Source organism: Acomys russatus, chromosome 32, assembly GCF_903995435.1.
Source record: "Acomys russatus chromosome 32, mAcoRus1.1, whole genome shotgun sequence".
Taxonomy (NCBI): domain Eukaryota; kingdom Metazoa; phylum Chordata; class Mammalia; order Rodentia; family Muridae; genus Acomys; species Acomys russatus.
The window spans coordinates 49,271,657-49,289,553 of record NC_067168.1 but is presented as its reverse complement, the minus strand read 5'-3'; the positions used below and the strand labels follow the sequence as shown (position 1 = coordinate 49,289,553).

General features: G+C 45.4%; 2 protein-coding genes across 4 annotated transcripts in view; one reads left to right on the top strand and one right to left on the bottom strand.

Annotated features, from left to right (window-relative positions):
• The window catches only part of Fyco1 (FYVE and coiled-coil domain autophagy adaptor 1), a 76,156-nt gene that overhangs the window by 41,254 nt on the left and 17,005 nt on the right, over positions 1-17,897 (top strand). For all 3 annotated transcript variants that reach the window (XM_051140286.1, XM_051140287.1, XM_051140285.1), the window contains exon 15: positions 12,425-12,520. In XM_051140286.1, coding sequence (XP_050996243.1) covers positions 12,425-12,520 — 96 coding nt within the window. The remainder of the gene's footprint in view (positions 1-12,424; positions 12,521-17,897) is intronic.
• Positions 2,821-7,990, bottom strand: Cxcr6 (C-X-C motif chemokine receptor 6). The gene is made up of 2 exons (XM_051140289.1): positions 7,557-7,990; positions 2,821-3,996 (listed from the first exon to the last, which is right to left on the bottom strand). The coding sequence occupies exon 2, from the start codon at positions 3,994-3,996 to the stop codon at positions 2,947-2,949; it is 1,050 nt and encodes a 349-aa protein (XP_050996246.1). The 5' UTR covers positions 7,557-7,990; the 3' UTR covers positions 2,821-2,946.

The window sequence follows — 17,897 nt, the reverse complement described above, 5'->3', positions numbered from 1 at the left end:
TGAAACACGTATGGATAGTCTGGATTCAAGCAGGGTCCATGTTCACCCAGCTCCAACCCTCACTCGACTAAGCACCCTGGCCTCTGATAGGATCTGCTGCTATGAGCAAGGAGAGCCAAAGGTTGGGAGAAAGAGATGGCTGAGTGTCTGAGACCCCTGACACCTCTGAGGGAATGGAGCCTACAGCAACAGCCTTTCCTGAGCCGTGGTGCAGGCAGACACACGCCTTCTTTGACTAACTCATGCTGGGGTTTTTTGGTTGTTTTGTATGTGTGTATATTTATTGTCAGTGATGGTATAGGTACAGGAAAAGAGAGTGACCTGCCCCAGTTGTAGTAAGATGCTCAGGGAATGAGGTGAGTAGTGGCTGAGGAGGCAGAGAAGGAAGGTTCTGTTGGCTGTGCTTAACTGGCGACAGACAAGCAGGCTTCTCTTATGCCGCATATAAACGCTTCTGTGGGGGAGCCTGCCAGAGGGCGTGATCCACAGGGTCTCCCATCTCATCTCATTTCCTCGTTGGGCAGACAGCTGGTCAGAGATAACCCAGGAAGCATTGTCACCTGGCAGTGTGAGTCAATGGGCCAGGCCTCAGAGAGACTTTCTAGCATTGGCCTGGGTTGACACTGTTTCTGAATGCTGAGTGCCCAGCCCTGCCTCTCTCTAGAATGCCTGTGTAGATAGTTACGTGTCACATGACTCACCTTCCTTTCCATTTAAAGCCTATGTCTCCTGAGCTGGGATATTAGGGAAGTCAGAGACTCAGGCCCCCTGCATCAGTAGTGTTGCACATAAAGACGAGTGCACTGAAGGGTCAGCCTTAGCATTATGCATAGAGTGGGCTAGTTGTTTGAACAAGCACTTGGTGTTGTGTGTCACTTGCACATAACAAGGAAGTATATTATCACTCTTACATGAATGGATTTGATAAAATGGTGCATGGGACCATGTGGGTACTCCAAGTGTGGTCAGATTTTTTTTTTTTTTTTTTGAGCCAGAATTTATATGGCATGCCCTGCATGTCCAGAAAGAAAACATACAACAGCCTTTGTCACTACACCCATCCTTAGGGATAGCATAAGGAACCTCTACTATGTCTTCTAAGAAATAACTTGTGCCAGTTTGGAGATCTTTCGCCCACAAATTAGATTGTGTTGTATAGCGTTTTGATTTGGTTTGTTTTGAGACAGGGTCTCATGTAGCCTAAGTTGGCTTCAAACTTTATCTACCTGAGAATAACCTTAAACTTTTAATCCTCTTTCTTTCCTTCACCTCCCAAATACTGGGATTATAGGTATGTGGCACCTCGTGCTGAGATTCAAATCTAGGGCTCCATGCATGCTAGACAAGCAGCTACCTCCCTCACCAGTGTTAGGTGTTTCATATGTGTTATATGAAATCCTCAAATCAACCGAAAAGATATGGCCAAAGGTCAAGAGATTTGTTCAGGTCAGGTGTGCTGGCATATGTCTTCAACCCAGCACTTGAGAGTCACAGGCAAGTACATCTCTGTGAGTTCAAGGACAGGCTGGTTGACACAACAAATTCCAGACTGGTCATGGCTCTATAGTAAGGAAGGAGGGAGGGAGAGGGAGGAGCTAGAGCTCAGGTGCAAGCATCTGAGAGAGGTGGAGATTGATTTGTTTCAGGTCCTGCATAGTGAAGGGCAGGGTGGCATCCCTGGGCTGCTCTCCTCAGATACTGACCCCAGGGTCGGCTTGCCTCCTATGCGTTCTGCTCAGCCTTTTTAGGTACATGGTCCTATGTAGGTGAATGATTTGGTGGTACAAGCACATATAGTCCTATTCATCTGATTGCCAGGATCTAGTCACCATGAGTCTGGATGTAAAATTACCTCATCCTGGAGCAGTGTTACAGAAGTTGAACAAATGCACCCCACATCTTAGGCAGGAGCAGAAACCACCATGAAAGCAAAATTGTCACCATTGCTATAGTCCATTTCCTGCATAGACCACTGCCACCAACGTTTAGTTTTAACTTTTTCCCTTTATTAAGGCCTAGGAGTTAACCACATTGTTTTTGTGTAGTCCGTGAGGGTTTATTTTGTTTTGTGTCTTAGGCATACCAAGTTAAGGTAGAATGTACCTAAAGATGAAAACAGTTTGAAAACTTTTAAAAGATTTTATTTCTTAGCCACGAAACTCAATATTTGCTGTATTGTATGTATGTATTACATGTCATGGCCATTGGAAAAAATTTTTTTCCTTTCCTTTTTTTTTTTTAAATGAGCTAAGCCACCAGAGTCCACTCTAGTAATGCTACTTAGATTTGTTATAGGATTAAACTCTGTTTTATACATTTTTCTAGTATTACATGGACCATTGAAATTCAGCTAATTTACTCTGGCCTAAGTTCAGTCTTATGCTGCTCTTTCCAAGACTGACCCAAGAAAACATAAGCATCTACCGATACAGAAGGCAGAGAGAGCCCTGGATGTGTCAGAGCTATTATCCTGTTAGATATCTGGTGACAGGTCTGAACTACATAGATCAGCATTGGGGAAGGCCACAGAGCTGCACCTCAACTTTCCACTGCTTTATCATAACATCTCCTAAACTCAGGAGCTCTGCATGTCACCTGCCATCAACAGCTTTGTTGATACAGCTTCTTTTCAACATTTAACCCCAAATTTGGTAAAAAGAGAACCTGAGATCTCTAGAGTTAGCAGTCATAACCTCGGCTTCAGCATTCTTAGGCATGGAAGAAAGAAAGTGCTTAAAATCCCAAGACATTCCCCTTTCAGCATTAGGCTCAGCTATTAAGAACAGGGCCTATCTTCTGAGAAGTTCTATATACCAGCCACAGTTTTCAGTGACTTCTACATGAGAACCCACATGCTATAAGCAAAGCCTTTATTGTCACGTCTGAAGGACATAGCCATGCTTCTAAGAGTTCTGATACTAGCTTCTCCAAGTCTGGGAGGGCTTCCTACAGTTGGAACATGCTGGTGGTCTGTACATTGGGGGAGGCAGAACAAGTCTTAGAATTGTCCTCAGAAGACTTCCACTGGTTTGAGACTCCCAGGTAAGGGAGGCAGCCAACATCTTTCACAAGTTTCCAGAGGTTCCTCCGGAACTTTAAGCCAACAAAGGCATAGAGTACAGGGTTAAGGCAGGCCCGAAGGTATGCTATAGCCTCTGTCACTAGGATGGCGTATTCAAAGCTGGTCATGGTATAGAACTCCCAGCTTGTGCTTCGGATTAATTTGGTGAGGTTAAAGGGTGTCTGAGTCAGCAGGAACATGGCCACTACAAGGAAGATGATCTTTAGAGATTTGTGCTTCTGGAAGCTTCGAGCGTGAAGCAAGGTCTTGATGATGCCCGAGTAGCACACAGTCATAGCGAGCAGGGGCAAGAAGAATCCCAGAGTCATCTGCGTGACAAGAACCACAGTGGATGTCGCCTCATCGTGGTACTGACAGATACGCTTGTCAGGGTGTTCAACACTCCCGTAGATGATATTTGGCAGGGAAACCAGCAGCGAGGTGACCCAAATGAGTAAGCAAGTGAGCTGGCCCCAGACCTTCCACTTGGCCTGCTGGCTGAAGACCCTGGTAGCCTGGACCACTACAATGAAGCGATCTACCGTGATGCAGGTGAGAGTGAGCATGGACACGTAGAAGTTCACGGTATACATGCCTTGAAGAGCTTTGCACATGACTGTGCCAAAGACCCACTCATAGGTGCCTGCATAGGCCCAAAAGGGCAGAGTACAGACAAACACCAGGTCAGCCAGGGGCAGGTTCGCCAGGAACACATCTGTCAGACTCCTCAGCTTCTGGTAGAAAATGTATACAATCAAAACCAGGGAGTTCCCCAGCAGTCCAAAGACAAACACCACCAGGTACATGCAGGGCACAAAGACCTCCTTGAACTTCAGGAACTGTTCGTGTCTCTGCCTGTTGTCACTGGAATTGCCGAAGAGCCAGCCAACTGTGTCGTGGTGCTCATCGTCCATGGTGTCTGTTGTGGCAGGCATCTGTGAGTCAAAGCCCAAGAGTTACATTTGGGTCTGTCTGGGTGACGTTTTTCTTCCCACGTCCTTACTAACTGCATTTAGGAAGCAGACTGTCGGCTCTACCCCACTTGTCATGCTCAGCAACAGCAGTGTGCTCCAGATCCCTCCCATGCATATCCCGTAAAACACTGCTCAGTTGTTTAAAAAAGAGACCATTCAATCGAGTGAGCTCAATAGCCCTTTGGTTTTATTGTTTTGTATTGTATGGATGGATGCCTTACCTCCATGTATGTATGTGAACTGTGTGTGTGGTGCTCACCAAGGCCAGAAGAAGGTGTTGGATTGCCTGGGACTGGAGTTATAGATAGTTGTGAGACACCATGTGATGCTGGGAATCAAGCCAAGATCCTGTGGAGACTGCCCGGTGCTAACTGCCGAGCTGTCTCTCCAGGCCCACAACAACTGGCTATCAGCAGGGCCTGTCCCCACCTTCCTGGGTCTCACAGCAGGTGCCTACCACTTTGTGCCCCGTGTTGGTCAGTGTTACGTTACCCTGACATAAGCTAGAGTTGCGTGAGAAGGGCTCTCACTTGAGAAAATGTCTCCATAAGACTGGCCTGTAGGGACACTCTCCACGGTTGAGTGGTGAGTGGGGTCTGACTTTCATACAAACTCTGGGGCCCCGTTTCTGACCACGTCCCCTTGATGGGGAGGCCTGGTGGCACTCAGAGGAAGGATAACAGGTCACCAAGAAGAGACTCGATACCCTATAAGCATTTACAGGGGAGGAGGTGCCCTTTGGTCACAGACATAGGGGAGGGGAGTAGGGGGGAAGCGGGAGGGAGGGAGGAATGGGAGGATAAAAGGGGTGGGCTAACAAATGAGATGTAATATGAATCATTAATAATTTAAAAAAGAAAATAAAAGGGAAATATTCAAAATCTTAAAAAAAAAAAAAAAAAAAAAAAGACTGGCCTGTAGGCGGGTCTGTCCATGCTGCATTTCCTTAATGAGAGATTGATGTGTAAGGCCCCAGCCCTTTACTGGTGAGGACGCCCCTGAGCTGGTAGTCCTGTGCACTAAGGAAAAAACAGGATACAAGCCAGGAAGGAAATAGCCACGTAAGTAGCATTCTTCCATAGTCCCTGTTTCGGGTTCCGTCTCTGGGTTCCTGCTCTGATGCACTATCATCGGAACATGTGAGACGAAATAAACCTTTTCCTCCGCAAGTTGTTTTTGGTCATGGTGTGTAATCACAGCATTAGAAACCCTAACTAAAACAGCCCCACTTCTTAAAAGCCGTGAAAGCCAAATCAAATGCCCCTTCTAGGATGCTTCCTTACTGGCATACTCAGGGCCTGGGAGGATGATAAGGATCATGCCTGGCTGTGGAGTATTTCCTGTTTACTCTTCCTCAGTAAAGGGCAATTGATGGGACAGCAAGGGAAAGAGCTGGCTCTGCTACCAGGGAGTAAGGTGGTGTCCTGATGCCCCAAACCAAACTTCTCCATTTACCATCTCTAACAGTTTATGACATCTATGCTGGAGCCTCAGGTCCTGAAGATTCATTTATTTTCAGGAATCTCTTAAGAAGGAATGTGGCGCCACACAAGGAGACAGTTTCCTTCGGGACCTAATGGTCTCTTCACAAATGGAAGGCCAATTAAAATGGTGTGTGAGGTGCGGTGGCTGCTAAATAGGTTTGTGGCAGAGGGCACATGCCTGCCTTTCTTGCCCAGGACTTCATCCTCTGTGGCTGTCGTGTCTCTGATCCTGCTCTGCCCTGTGACTTTACCAAGGACCACAAGTAGGACATAGGGTGATGTAACCTGTGGCCTGACTGTAGGGACAACTGTGACAGCATTTGGCCTGAGAGTACTGGGCCAACCTTGCCAGTGTGGATTCTAGATGTCTGAAGAAAAACAAATGTTTGGTAGAACCTCTGTAAGATTTACCAAGACAAAACACTCCCTGGTCAGATGAGGGCATGTGAAAGTTGAAGACATCCTCCCCTTTTAATCCATGTGGTCATTTCTTGCCCTGAAGTTGAGTCCTAAGCGGAAACAGTGACCACCCGGATGCTTCCGCAGCCTCCACCTTCCCTAGAGTCATAGTGCCTTTTCTTACCGCAAGGAAAGCCCTTGCCTTTGCAGTAAGGCTATTCAGTAAATAGTCCCCACGCCTACACCTCAGGGTTAGATCTCAGGTCTTGATAGGCTGGTAATAGGCATCCTGCCCAGCAGCTTTCTGAGGTGCTACAACAAGGTCAGATATCTGTGTGTGTGTGTGTGTGTGTGTTATATTGACTCAAATGGGGATTTTTTTTTTCATCTAAATTATAAAATAAACAGCTTTGCTTTCCTAAGAGTATCATTGAGTTCTCTGTTGTTACCTGACTTGTACTTGACTTCTTGTTGTCCTACTTTTTTCTGGGCCCTATCATGACTCTTCAGAAAGTGTGCACATTCATAGTCAGTGTTCTGTTGGCAGATAGAGACTAGACTGTACAAATGGAATATTGGGAATCACTGGACTGGGGAGATGGCTGTCAGCAAAATATTTGCCTTACAACCATGAGGACCTCAGTTCCCTAAAACTCACATTTAAAAAAAACAGGTGGGCATGCTGGTGCACACTTGCAACCCCAGCACTGGGGGGGGGGGTAGATGCCCACAAACACTCAAGTGTACATGCATACACACAAAACCACTGCCCCTTATACAAAAAGTTAACATTTCTTTATAATAATTGAAATGTTGATTTAGGAAAATGAAAAAGTAATAAAACTTTGGACATAATGTAAAATCTTGATAGTAAACTATAAATGTATCTAAAGCATAAAATATAACTCAGATATTTAAGAAGTGCTTTTAATTATTTTGGAAGTTTCAGTATATTTAAACTGCTAAAAAAAAAAACAATAAATATGAGAAAAACATGGAAAAAGAAAAGCGTGGGCTATTATGGTTACAAGGAGATGCACCCTGATCTTCCTGCTGCCACCTCCCAAGGGCTGGGATTGCTGCCACACCTGGCTTCTTAACCTTTTGCAGTCTTTGAGACATCTTTGAGAATCTCATTATAACTGTAGACCTTCCCTGAGAAATAATGCCACACACCTATTATAGACCCTTGCTTAAGAACCTTTGGTAACATTTATAATTTTTACTATAATCTCAGCAGACCAAACTCTGTCAGCATTGGCCTTTGGCTGGCAGGATTACAAATTAATTATTTCTTCTCCTTTTTTATTTTTTTGTAGTCTATACTATCTACAGTTGTGCATTGACTTATACAGAAAAAAATGAGTGTTAATTGTGGATTATATCTTGTTTCATAAGATACAAAAGAACAAAAAAAAAAAAGGAATATTATTGATTAAAAATAGAAGAATAGCGCCAGGCGTGGTGGCGCACACCTTTAATTCCAGCACTCGAGAGGCAGAGGCAGGCTGGTCTTTGTGAGTTTAAAGCCAGCCTGGTCTACAAAGCGAGTCCAGGACAGCCAAGCCTACATAGAGAAACCCTGTCTCAAACCTTCCCCTCCCAAAAAGAAGAGGAGGAGGAGGAACCGTGACTTACCGGTAGAGACGCCCCAATACCTTTGTTCCAAAGTGAGGTGCGCTCGCTAAAGGTCTGCCTCTGCTTCTCTGTGATATGACCTGTGTTGATGTCCCTGATGGGTCTGGTTATGCCATTACTACTTTTCCAATCCTTTTATAAGCATTTGCTATATTCCAGAACCAATGAAGTAGTTTTCCTATTTTCTAACCCTTACAGCAATCCCAGCAGAGAGGGATGGGAGCCATGGATAGCTGAATTCAGTAGCTTGCACATGTACATCGGTCATAGCACAGGCAGGAATTTGAGAGACCCTGGCAAAGGAAAGCAAATGACTCACCAGTGGAGAAGCCCCAGTAGCTTTGTTCCAGAGTGAAGTGTGCCTGCTAAAGGTCTGCCTCTGCTTCTCTGTGATGTGGTCTGTGTTTCCGTCAAATAGTCAAGAGCCTTCAGCTGGTGACCTACCCCTCTCTCTGTGTTGCAGGCACAATCCACGTGACAAGCTCGACAAACCCGCCCACCTATATTGAGAGTGGAGGATGCATCCTGATTCGGATGCTTCAGCCTCCCTTTTTCTTGTCTTGGCAGATACTCTGCTGTTAGAACACGGCAGGGCTCCCATTTGTTAACTAAAGGGGAGCAGTGAGGAGACCTGACTTCCGTCAGTCCACTGAAGATGGTGGACTTTGTCCATTAAAATTACTTTGTTTACTGGCCACACATAACTTTGGGCCACACATTTGGGTCTAGGCTAACACAGAGACCATGCTATGGACTAGACTCTGTGAGTGCATCTCCAACTTGCCCCACAGGTGTCTCACATCAGCCCCGAAGACCAGGTATTACCTCCATTTACAGACAAGAACATAGCAACCAGAGCCAAAATAATTGGTGGGTTCGGAGCTACAAGCTCAAGTTTCCGTTCACTCCCAGATCAGGGACCGGGTCACTTCTAGGTGATTGGCTGTGCTGGAGGCCTGGTGTGGCCCTACACGCTGGCCCCGCAGACCTCTGGCAGGCAGTGCCCACCTACCATGCTCATCTTGGCCAGAGCTGCCTGGGGTTCCCCTCCTAGACCTTCTCCCACGCGGTGGACGTTATGAACTTAACTTCAGTCTGGTTACTAGTTTCTCTTGGAAACTACCCTGGAAGTTAGGGACTGAGAGTAAGAGCAGAATCTAGAAACTAATACTGGGTTTTGCTGTAAGACAGGTATTATGCTAGAGGCTCCCATGGTCAGCTGTTGGGTTTTGTTCACTTCCTCATGGATGCAGTGAGCAATGAACAGATGAAAAGATGAATAGGCTGCTCCAGATATTGGGAGTGAGATCGTTGAAGCGCCTCTCCTTCTAAAAGATCTGTCTGGGTGCTAGAAAGATGGCTCAGCAGTTAAGATCACTTCCTGTTCTTCCAAAAGGTCCTGATTTGATTACCAGCACCCACATGGTGGTATACAACCATGTATAACTCCAGCTCATATCTGTGAACAAAACACTCATACGCATAAAATAAATCAGTCTAAATATATTGTAAAGTTGCCTTTTAGGACAAGACACCCCCTTAGACAAAAATGGCCTTACCCTGGGGCATTTGAGTTCAGAGTTATTGGTTTTTCTACATTTTCAGGGTAGCATGAGAATGCCCTGAGCTTTGTCAAGCTTGGTTGTACTCTTCCAGAAATCATTTATCTTCCCCAGGAAGAACAGAGGCCCATCTTGAACCTCTGTTATTGTGTGTGCGTGGACATCTATAGGTACATGCATGGGTGGATGTGGGGAGATCACCTGTGGAAATTTGACAATGTGTGGTACTTTTGTCATCATTGTGCTCCAATGGAAAGTTCTGTGAGAGCCCGATGTGGTGGCGCACGCCTTTAATCCCAGCACTCAGGAATCAGAGACAAGTGGATCGCTGTGAGTTCGGGGCCAGCCTGGTCTACAAAGTGAATCCAGGACAGCCAAGGCTACACAGAGAAACCCTGTCTCGCAAGACCAAAAAAAAAAAAAAAGAAAGAAACAAACAAACAAACAAAGGAAAGAAAAGTTCTGTGTAAAAGATTTGCAGCTAAATTCAAGGGACTAGTCCATTTGGAACCACTTTACCAAATACGTAAGTAAATAAGCAAACAAGCAAAATATACCTTTTTACTGCTCATGCCTCTAGTGCTGGCTGTTCCAGGGCCCTTATGGCCCTTTGAATCAGAGATCTAAACTTCTCAGGAGTGCACACCCAGCTGTCTGTGTCTTGTGTTTCCTCTGAGATACTCGAATGTCTAAGATAGAATTGAGAAAAGAATGCAAGGGACATGCTAGGCACTTCTGCTGCCATCTCATCTTGAAAGCCAGGTTGTGCCAACCTATCACATTTTCTAGAAACCTGAAACTCTCAAGTCAGAACTATTAGGGTATCACCTCTAGGACCCAGGGGTTTTGGGTTTTGTTTGTTTGGTTGGCTGGTTTTGTTTTTTGTTGTTTGTTTGTTTGTTTTTTACATTTCCTGCTGCTTTGGGGAGAAGTTAACATGGGGCACCGATGGGTGGCCGAGCTGTGGAGGACAAACTCATGACTGAGTAACCCTGAGGGAATAGCAAGCCATTCACAAGTAAGACAGTAATGGCTTGCTTATTGGCGCCCATTGCTGGTCACAAGGGTGGGCCTGCGGGTTTGTGTTTTGTGATAAGGCCATAAGAACTAAATCTTCTGAAGCTAAGATCTTAGAAGTGCTGGCTTTTGCTCCGTTGTTACAGACAGGAAGTCAGTTACCATGGTGGTTTGCCCTGTGCCACACTGTAAGACCAGCCTGTGTGGGGACTGAACCCTTGACATACAGCGAGTCCAAACTAGGAGCTGAAGTCTTAGTTTATTTGACTTTGACTCATATGAGTTTACATGGCAACCTGTGACTAGTGACCACTGCTGGGCGGTACAGTCTGAACTGAAGACTCCCAGCCCTCCTGAAGCCTAGGATTCAGTGGAGCAAGTGACAAAGTAGAGAGAGACTTCCAAGAAAAACCATAAGCAAGTCATCACGGGCTGCTGGGCATTCCTCAGGTGGAGTGTCTGGTTTTGACAGCTTAATAATACAGTGAAAAGCTAGAGGCCTAACTGGAAGTACCCAGGTGACGCCTCGCCCTGAGAGGGTTGAGCTTCCACTCACTTTGAGAGTAGAGCCCTTAGCCTCTGCCTCGTCTGGACCTCTGTATTCCTTTTTCTTAAATTTTTTTTATCCTATCTTTGGGGGGTATTTTGCCTGTGCATGTACGTATGTGCGCCGTATGCACACAGTGCCTGTGGGGCCAGAAGAGAGTGTCGGTTCCCCTGGGACTGGAGTTAGAGACAGTTGTAAACCACCATATGGGTACTGGGATCCAAACCTGCGTCCTTGGGAAGAGCAGCAAGTGCTCTTAACGCTGAGCCATCTCTCCAGTTCCAACGATTTATTATTATTTTACTTAGGTACGTATTGGTGTGTATGTGCATGTAACTGCTCATGCCTGAAGAGGCCAAAAGAGGACAAGGTGTTGGGTTTCCTGGAGCTGGAGTTGCTGGTAGTTGTGAGCCACTGATATGGGTGCTGCAAACTGAGCTTGGGTCTTCTGGAAGAATAGCGAGTACTCCTAACTGCTGAGCCATTCTTTATTCTTTAGTAAAATTGGAGTATTGATTTACATCCACCCTTGAGGGCATTTGGGATGGAAAAGTCCCTTACACTGAGGCTTATAATGCAGACATTTCTTAAGCATAGGCTATGTGTGCGATGAGATTCCTAGGAATACTGGGATCATCATCACCTTAGAGCAGCGGTTCTCAGCCTGTGGATCACAACCCTGTTGGGAGTCACATATCAGATATTTTACATTACAATTACAATAACAGTAGCAAAATTACAGTTATAAAGTAGCAACAAAATAATTTAATGGTTGGGGGCCACCACAACAGGAGGAACTGCATTATAAAGAGTCACAGCGTTAGGAAGGGTGAGAGCCAGTGCCTTAGAGGGAAGAGCACATCAGTGAACCCTGAGAAGCAGGTGAAGCTAATGGTAGGCCCCATTGCGAGGAGCAAGGAAGGGAGAAAGGTCACCTGAGAACACTGGTTTTCTGGGCTTCTCAGTAGGAAAGAACATGGCTGTAGAAGAAGATAGGGTGTCCTCTAGTGGTCCTGCTTGTGTTTCCTGCTGTTCTCACACTTACTTTATCCCTTGAAGCATTTACGTGATTACCTAGGAGAGGCCAAAGCTCCCAAAAGTGCTGCAAAGCTTTTGAAGGTGTGTGAAGCTGGCGTGAGCATGGCTGGTGTTCAGGCCGTCAGGAGCCTTTGGTGAGAGGAAAGTTTGGAACATACTGACCATACCTCTGTCATCTGAGTTCCTCCAGAATGCTCGAGAAGGGACAATTACAGCATCTTGGGAAGGAATCATCCTTGGCAGAAGACCTTCTAATTGAGGCTCTCACATGGGAGCAAACCATTTTCTCTCTTGGATCTGTATTTTCTTGGGTATAGTTGCCAACTGATGTTGGTTGGATTACGAGACCCCTGAGAGCTACTAGCCAGGCTGGGCATATAGCCCTGGGTGGAAACACATGAGCTGTAGTCAGGGAATGTGAGAATCTGGAACCAACTCTGCAGGGGCTTCAGTTCTTGTGCCCCAGGGCCAGTATTGAGGAGGAAGGAGGAGGTGGTGCTGTCATCACACCTGCCCCCACCATCAAGAAGGAATTGCTGGTGTGGCAGGGGAGAGTAGCTCATCGGAGTATATGCTTGCAGTCCTTCCAGGCAATGTCGGTCTTCACTCTGCTGTCCTTGCACGACTGCGTTATAGAGCTCAGGCTGTAGAACTTGGTGTGCTGATTGATAGCTGATGGCCTGTTCTCTTTTGTGATATTTCAGGGACACCACATCCAACTCACTAACCCCTGAAGACGCTGAAGACATGCCCATGGGGCAGGATGCTGAGATCTGCTTGCTGAAGTCAGGAGAGCTGATGTAAGTGGCAAGCTGCTGATTGGGCCTTTTGTGCCAGTGGAGAGAAGTCCCTGGGGCGAATGGAGTCTGAGAGGGGGACACTGGCCCTGTCAGAGCCAGAGCTGGCCCCACCCAGTGCTCTAGTTTACCACCAGTGGAATGAGGGGGCGCAGACAGTCACAACCAAAGCACGAACGTCAAGCAGAATGAGTGATGACCAAAGACAGACCCACATAGGAGTAAAGCAAGAGCAGGCTTTGTTAAGAAAAGCTAACAAAGAGTGAGGAAGTTTAAAGAAAGTCGGAAGAGTTCTAAGAGAGGAGGAGAAAAAAAAACATTGAGCTGTTTTCTAGAGGCAAGACTTGTTGCAGGGAACTAGACAAAGATGGAGGCTATTTCTGCTGATGTGGGATGCTTCTCTGAGCACATCACAAGCCAAGCAATGGAAGAGTCCCACACTCTGCACGTTTTCCTCGCCCAGAACTCATGTGTTCTTCAGATGCTGCTCGCCCAGGAGAGCAGTTACTTTTTTTTTTTTTTTTTTTTTTTTTTTTTTGCTTTGGTTGGTTTTCCAGACAAGGTCTCTCTGTGTAGCCTTGGCTGTCCTGAACTCACTTTTTAGACCAGGCTGGCCTCGAACTCGCAGAGATCCACCAGCCTCTGCCTCCTGAGAGCTGGGATTATGGGCCTACACCACTGTGCCTGGCTGAGCAATTACAGTTTTCTAACCGTCCTGTTCATCTCTAACTAGTTTTGCTAGCCATTGGTCTTGACTATCTGCTGGCTTGGCTTCTGCCGTCTAGTTGTTGATACTGTAGCTGTGGCTGGTCTCAGAAGTTGGTGGAGTCTGTTGGTAGATCACTAAACTCCTCCCTTCGTTCTTACTGTATGCAGCCAGTTTGTGGGGCTTGTTGCATTGTGTTGTCTTGGTTTAGGTAATGTTTAGAATTGAATTCAGGGTCTCATGCGTAAGAGGCAAGTACTCTACCACTGAGCTACATCCCAACCCCACCCACTTGTAGTTTTACCATGGACTCTTGTACTTGTTTGCGGAGAGCTAACACTAACTCCTATTGTGGAACCACAGCCATTGTGACTCCATCTTGTTGCTAGACTTCATCTTAGGCCTGTCCTCAGGCATGTCCTCAAGGTCACCCCAGTTACTGTAAAAAACACAAACTGTTCCAGGAAAAGAACCTCCCGAGGCCTGAGCCAATCAGAGGATGGCAGAAACGCACCTACTGTCCCCAGTTGTTAAGCATTTCATAGGCTTGACCAATCCCCTAGCGCCAACCCAACCTTGCTACTGTCAACCAATCCTGTAACTGCCAAACTGGCAACTCCAGTTCTTTGTCATAACCAAGATAAAACCCTGCCTAATGGTGGTTCAAGGCTCTCCTATTGATCCGCTGCTTTGGTGAGGTTTGAGAGCCCTCGGGCTCGAGTTTAAATAAAGAAAATAAAGACCACTTGCTTGTGCATATGGCTTCAGACTCCTGGTGGTCTTTGGGGATCTAGTGGTCTGGGCATAACACTATCAGACCCACTAAGATGTAGCTATAGTTTTTCTGTGTTGCCTCAAATCCAGCTTTTTTGTCTACAGGGTACCCTGGGGTGGTCTTCTTTCTGGACTAGGTGAAAGACTCATGTTAAGGAGATGTTCTTACCCACAATTTAGTCTGTTGCAGTTAGCTAAATTAGAAGCAAGAATATGTGGAAGAGCAACAGTGCCTTGTTGGAGCCTTTGTGGAAGTGGGAACCGGCCAGAGGCGTATATATGCCCCTCAATAGGGCTGTTGTGGAGCAGGAACCAGCTAGTGCCTTATGTATGGCCCTTGGCGGGCCTTTGTGGAAGTGGGAGCCAGCCAGATCATACAGACACTGGCTTTCCCCAGAGGCCCATCCTTCCTCTTATGTGGTCAGCTTGGCTCTCTCATACCCAGCTGACTTTTTTTCACTTTCCAAGGTGTTTCAGGCCTCTGAACCCTGATGTCTGTCTTAACTGCATCAGGGGCTTCAGTTTATACATTTTATTTTTAAAGCATAATTTGTATATGTTAAGACTTGTCTTTTAAAATGTATAATAGATAGATTTTTTAAACAAATAATGTATCATAAACAACATAATTAAGAAATCAAACAATCTGTCACTGAAAAGTTCTCTGTGCTTCTTCATAGTCTTCCTTCCCTGCCTTTCTTCCTCCTCCTCCTCCTCCTCCTCCTCCTCCTCCTCCTCCTCCTCTTCCTCCTCCTTCTCTTCTTCTTCTTCCCTTAAAATATTAGGGCTTTTGTTTTTATCAATGGTGGCTTTTTTGGTTTTTGTTGGGACTCCATGCAGATAAGATACATGCTTATCTGTGCCCCGTGTACAAGCCTAATTGGTGCCTACAGAGGCCAGAAGAAGGCATCAGATCCCCTAGAATTAAAAGTACAGACAGTTGTGAGCTGCCATGGAGATGCTGGGCATAGAATCCTGCTGAGCCATCTCTCTAGCCCCATTTTGGTGATAGTGGTGGTTTTATTGTAAGAACAGTGGATTTTTGTTGTGGAAAATGGAAATAAACTATTTTGATCTGCCTAAACACCAAACAGAAACCATCCTCTAAGATTATTAAGCTTATTTTGGAGAAACCCTGCAGTGGGAATGAAATACCTAATAAGCTGTGTGACAGAGGAACACTGTTAGGGAGACAAGAGGACGACCGCTGCTTTGACTCTTTAGCTACCGTGATCCATAACAAGGGTGTCGTCAGCCCACACTGGACACACAGCCTTGGAGAGCTGTGTGCTGCGTGACTGCGGGGCCTTTGTGAAAGGTTGTTGTTTTGGAAGACTTTCATGCTAGTTCTTATGAGCAGGCATTTATTTTTTTTCCTAACTGTACTTTTTTATTTTTATGTGCATTACCTATTGCTCTTCCAATATCTGGGCCTAGGTTGATATACAAAGATATAAACAAAACAAAAGTTTTCTCAAGTTTAAAATCACCAACAGTTCAGTGGCAACCTGAATTCTAGCTTTTCTCTGAGCAGGCATTTATAAGAATGAGATTTCCTCCTTTATAAACTGCTGAGTTTGTTTTTGTTTTTGTTTTTTTAATTTTGGCAGAAGTGACTCCAGTGTTTTTTGTTTGTTTGTTTGTTTGTTCTTAAGACAATGCAGGGTTTTATTTGGGGAGAAAATCCTGCAAGGGGTGGCAGCCCCCTCAAGAATCAGGGCTAGCCCCCCCCACCCCCCACCCACCCCCATCCCCACTTATAAGCTGGGATAGTTATAGAGCAGAAGAGGGTGAGGGAGCCAGGGAGACCCCAGCGCAATCCCTGAGCTGCTAGGAATGGGCAAAGTGTGGTGAGTAAAGGAATTAAGAAGCTAAAGGTGATCATCTCTTATGGCCAGACATCACCAGGATTCTTTCGTGGTTGGGAGGGACAGAAATCTAGGCTGTAGTTCTAGAATGCTAATTACACTGGTTTCAGAAAATTGACTCTGTTTTTATTCTCACTGCTTTCACCGTAGCCATCTATTTTCTTTTTGTTGTTGTTGTTGTTTTATTTTTTTGTTTTTGTTTTTTCGAGACAGGGTTTCTCTGTGTAACATCCCTGGCTGTCCTGGACTTCCTTTGTAGAACAGGCTGGCCTTGAACTCAAGAGATCCACCTACCGTTGTCTACCAAGTGCTGGGATTAAAGGCATGCATCACCACTGCCCAGCTCTATTTTCATATATATGTATATGTGTATGTATGTATGTGTATATATATATGTATATATATATATATGAAGTTTTTTGACATGAAGATTTTAAGCTTTTTCTTATGTTGTTTCTTTTGTTTTAGTTTTTTAAGACAGGCTCTCAAACAGCTCATATCTAAAACTTGCTATATAGCCTGGGGTGGCTTTGAACTACTGATCCTACTGCCTCTGCACAGGTCACAACACTTAAAAGCTTTTAAGTTTTTGTAACTTTACTATAGCTTGATACTATAGCTTGACACCATAAAGTTAGTTTTTCCAGTGTGGGTTCTAGTGGCTGCATTGTCATTTCTGAACCATTCACTCAACTGCTAACATATATTCGTTGCTGCCTCAAGCACACTGGGACACAAGGGAGACAAGGGACCTCTTCCTGGACAGAGGAACTTGCAGTTTCGTGTAAACTACATTACAATGACATGAGTTGAAGGAGCTGAAGAAATTGCCAGATAATTATCTGAGGGAATAATATTTCAAGCAGAAGGAATTGCCAGGACAAGGCCTTAAAAAAGATAGTGCCTAGTAAGTTCAAGGTGTTAGAAATAAGTTCCAGAATGCAAAGAAAGAGACCACCACTCCGATTGAAGTGTCTGGACAAGGCAAGTTGTGCTTGGAAGAGCCAACATACAGAGACAGGAAGTGCATTTGGTTTTTATTCTAATACAAGTGGTGTCTGTGCCTTTTCTCCGTTAGCTTAATTCAGTTGGCTACACAAGGAATAAAGGGGAAAGAGGCCACTGTGCCAGGCCATCAAATTTCTGGAATATAGCAGTGGGCCTTTGTGTAAACAAAGGTATTACTAGGAGAAGGTGAGTAAAATTTGCACAAAACTCTTACAAAATAGAGGAGATAGAAAGTTTGGATTTCATGTCCTAAATACAAGCTTTATAGTGTTTGATAAAAAAGACACACATTTGATATTTCTTAACAAAAGTATGAGAAAGAGCCAGTGTAAGTAGACACAGAGAGGGTGAGGAAGCCACGGATCCAAAAGGAACAGAGGTTCTCTGTTGGGTTCACGGTGGAAGCCAAGAAAACTCACTTCAGACACAAGCTTAAGATGAAAGCTTTGTTTTCTGAGCTCAGGGAGGCGACCAGTTAGGGACCTGAGTCCCTGAGGGGAGGCTGTATTACATATTTAGAGTGTAAAAACCACAAGGCGAGGGGGCTTTTGGCATCGTGGGTTAGGAGGTAAGGGGGTTTCTGTTGGACGCTGGGCCTGGTCCAGGGCACCTGGCCTCAAGGCCTTTAACTATTTTTCAAGACATTAGTCTAGAATCCAAGGTTTTTAATTTATCCTTCTAGACATTTGGCCCGGAGCTCAAGGTGACAAGGGAGCAAAGAAGTGGGTCATCTGTCTGTAGTAAGTGAGGGCTTTGCAGGCAATAAGTGTTTTTACCAGTTAACAGACAATTAGGAAAACTCAGAGGAGTTATGCTAGGCTCCTGTCTGCAAGCATAGCAGAGTAACATTAACAGTGTCAGGGGTTGGTTCTCTCCCATGGGTGGTGCTGAAGTAGGCCAGGTAAGGAATGGCTCCGCAAGCCTGGGAATGTGAGCCCAGTTTGACCTTGCTAGCAAAATGTAAGAGTTGCTTCCAGAAGGCTGGGCCCTGGTGGCTACCTCTTTACAGTTCGTATTAATAAGA

Excerpts from the sequence above, each read along its gene's own strand:
- Cxcr6 (XM_051140289.1), bottom strand. The coding sequence starts at position 3,996 with ATGCCTGCCACAACAGACACCATGGACGATGAGCACCACGACACAGTT.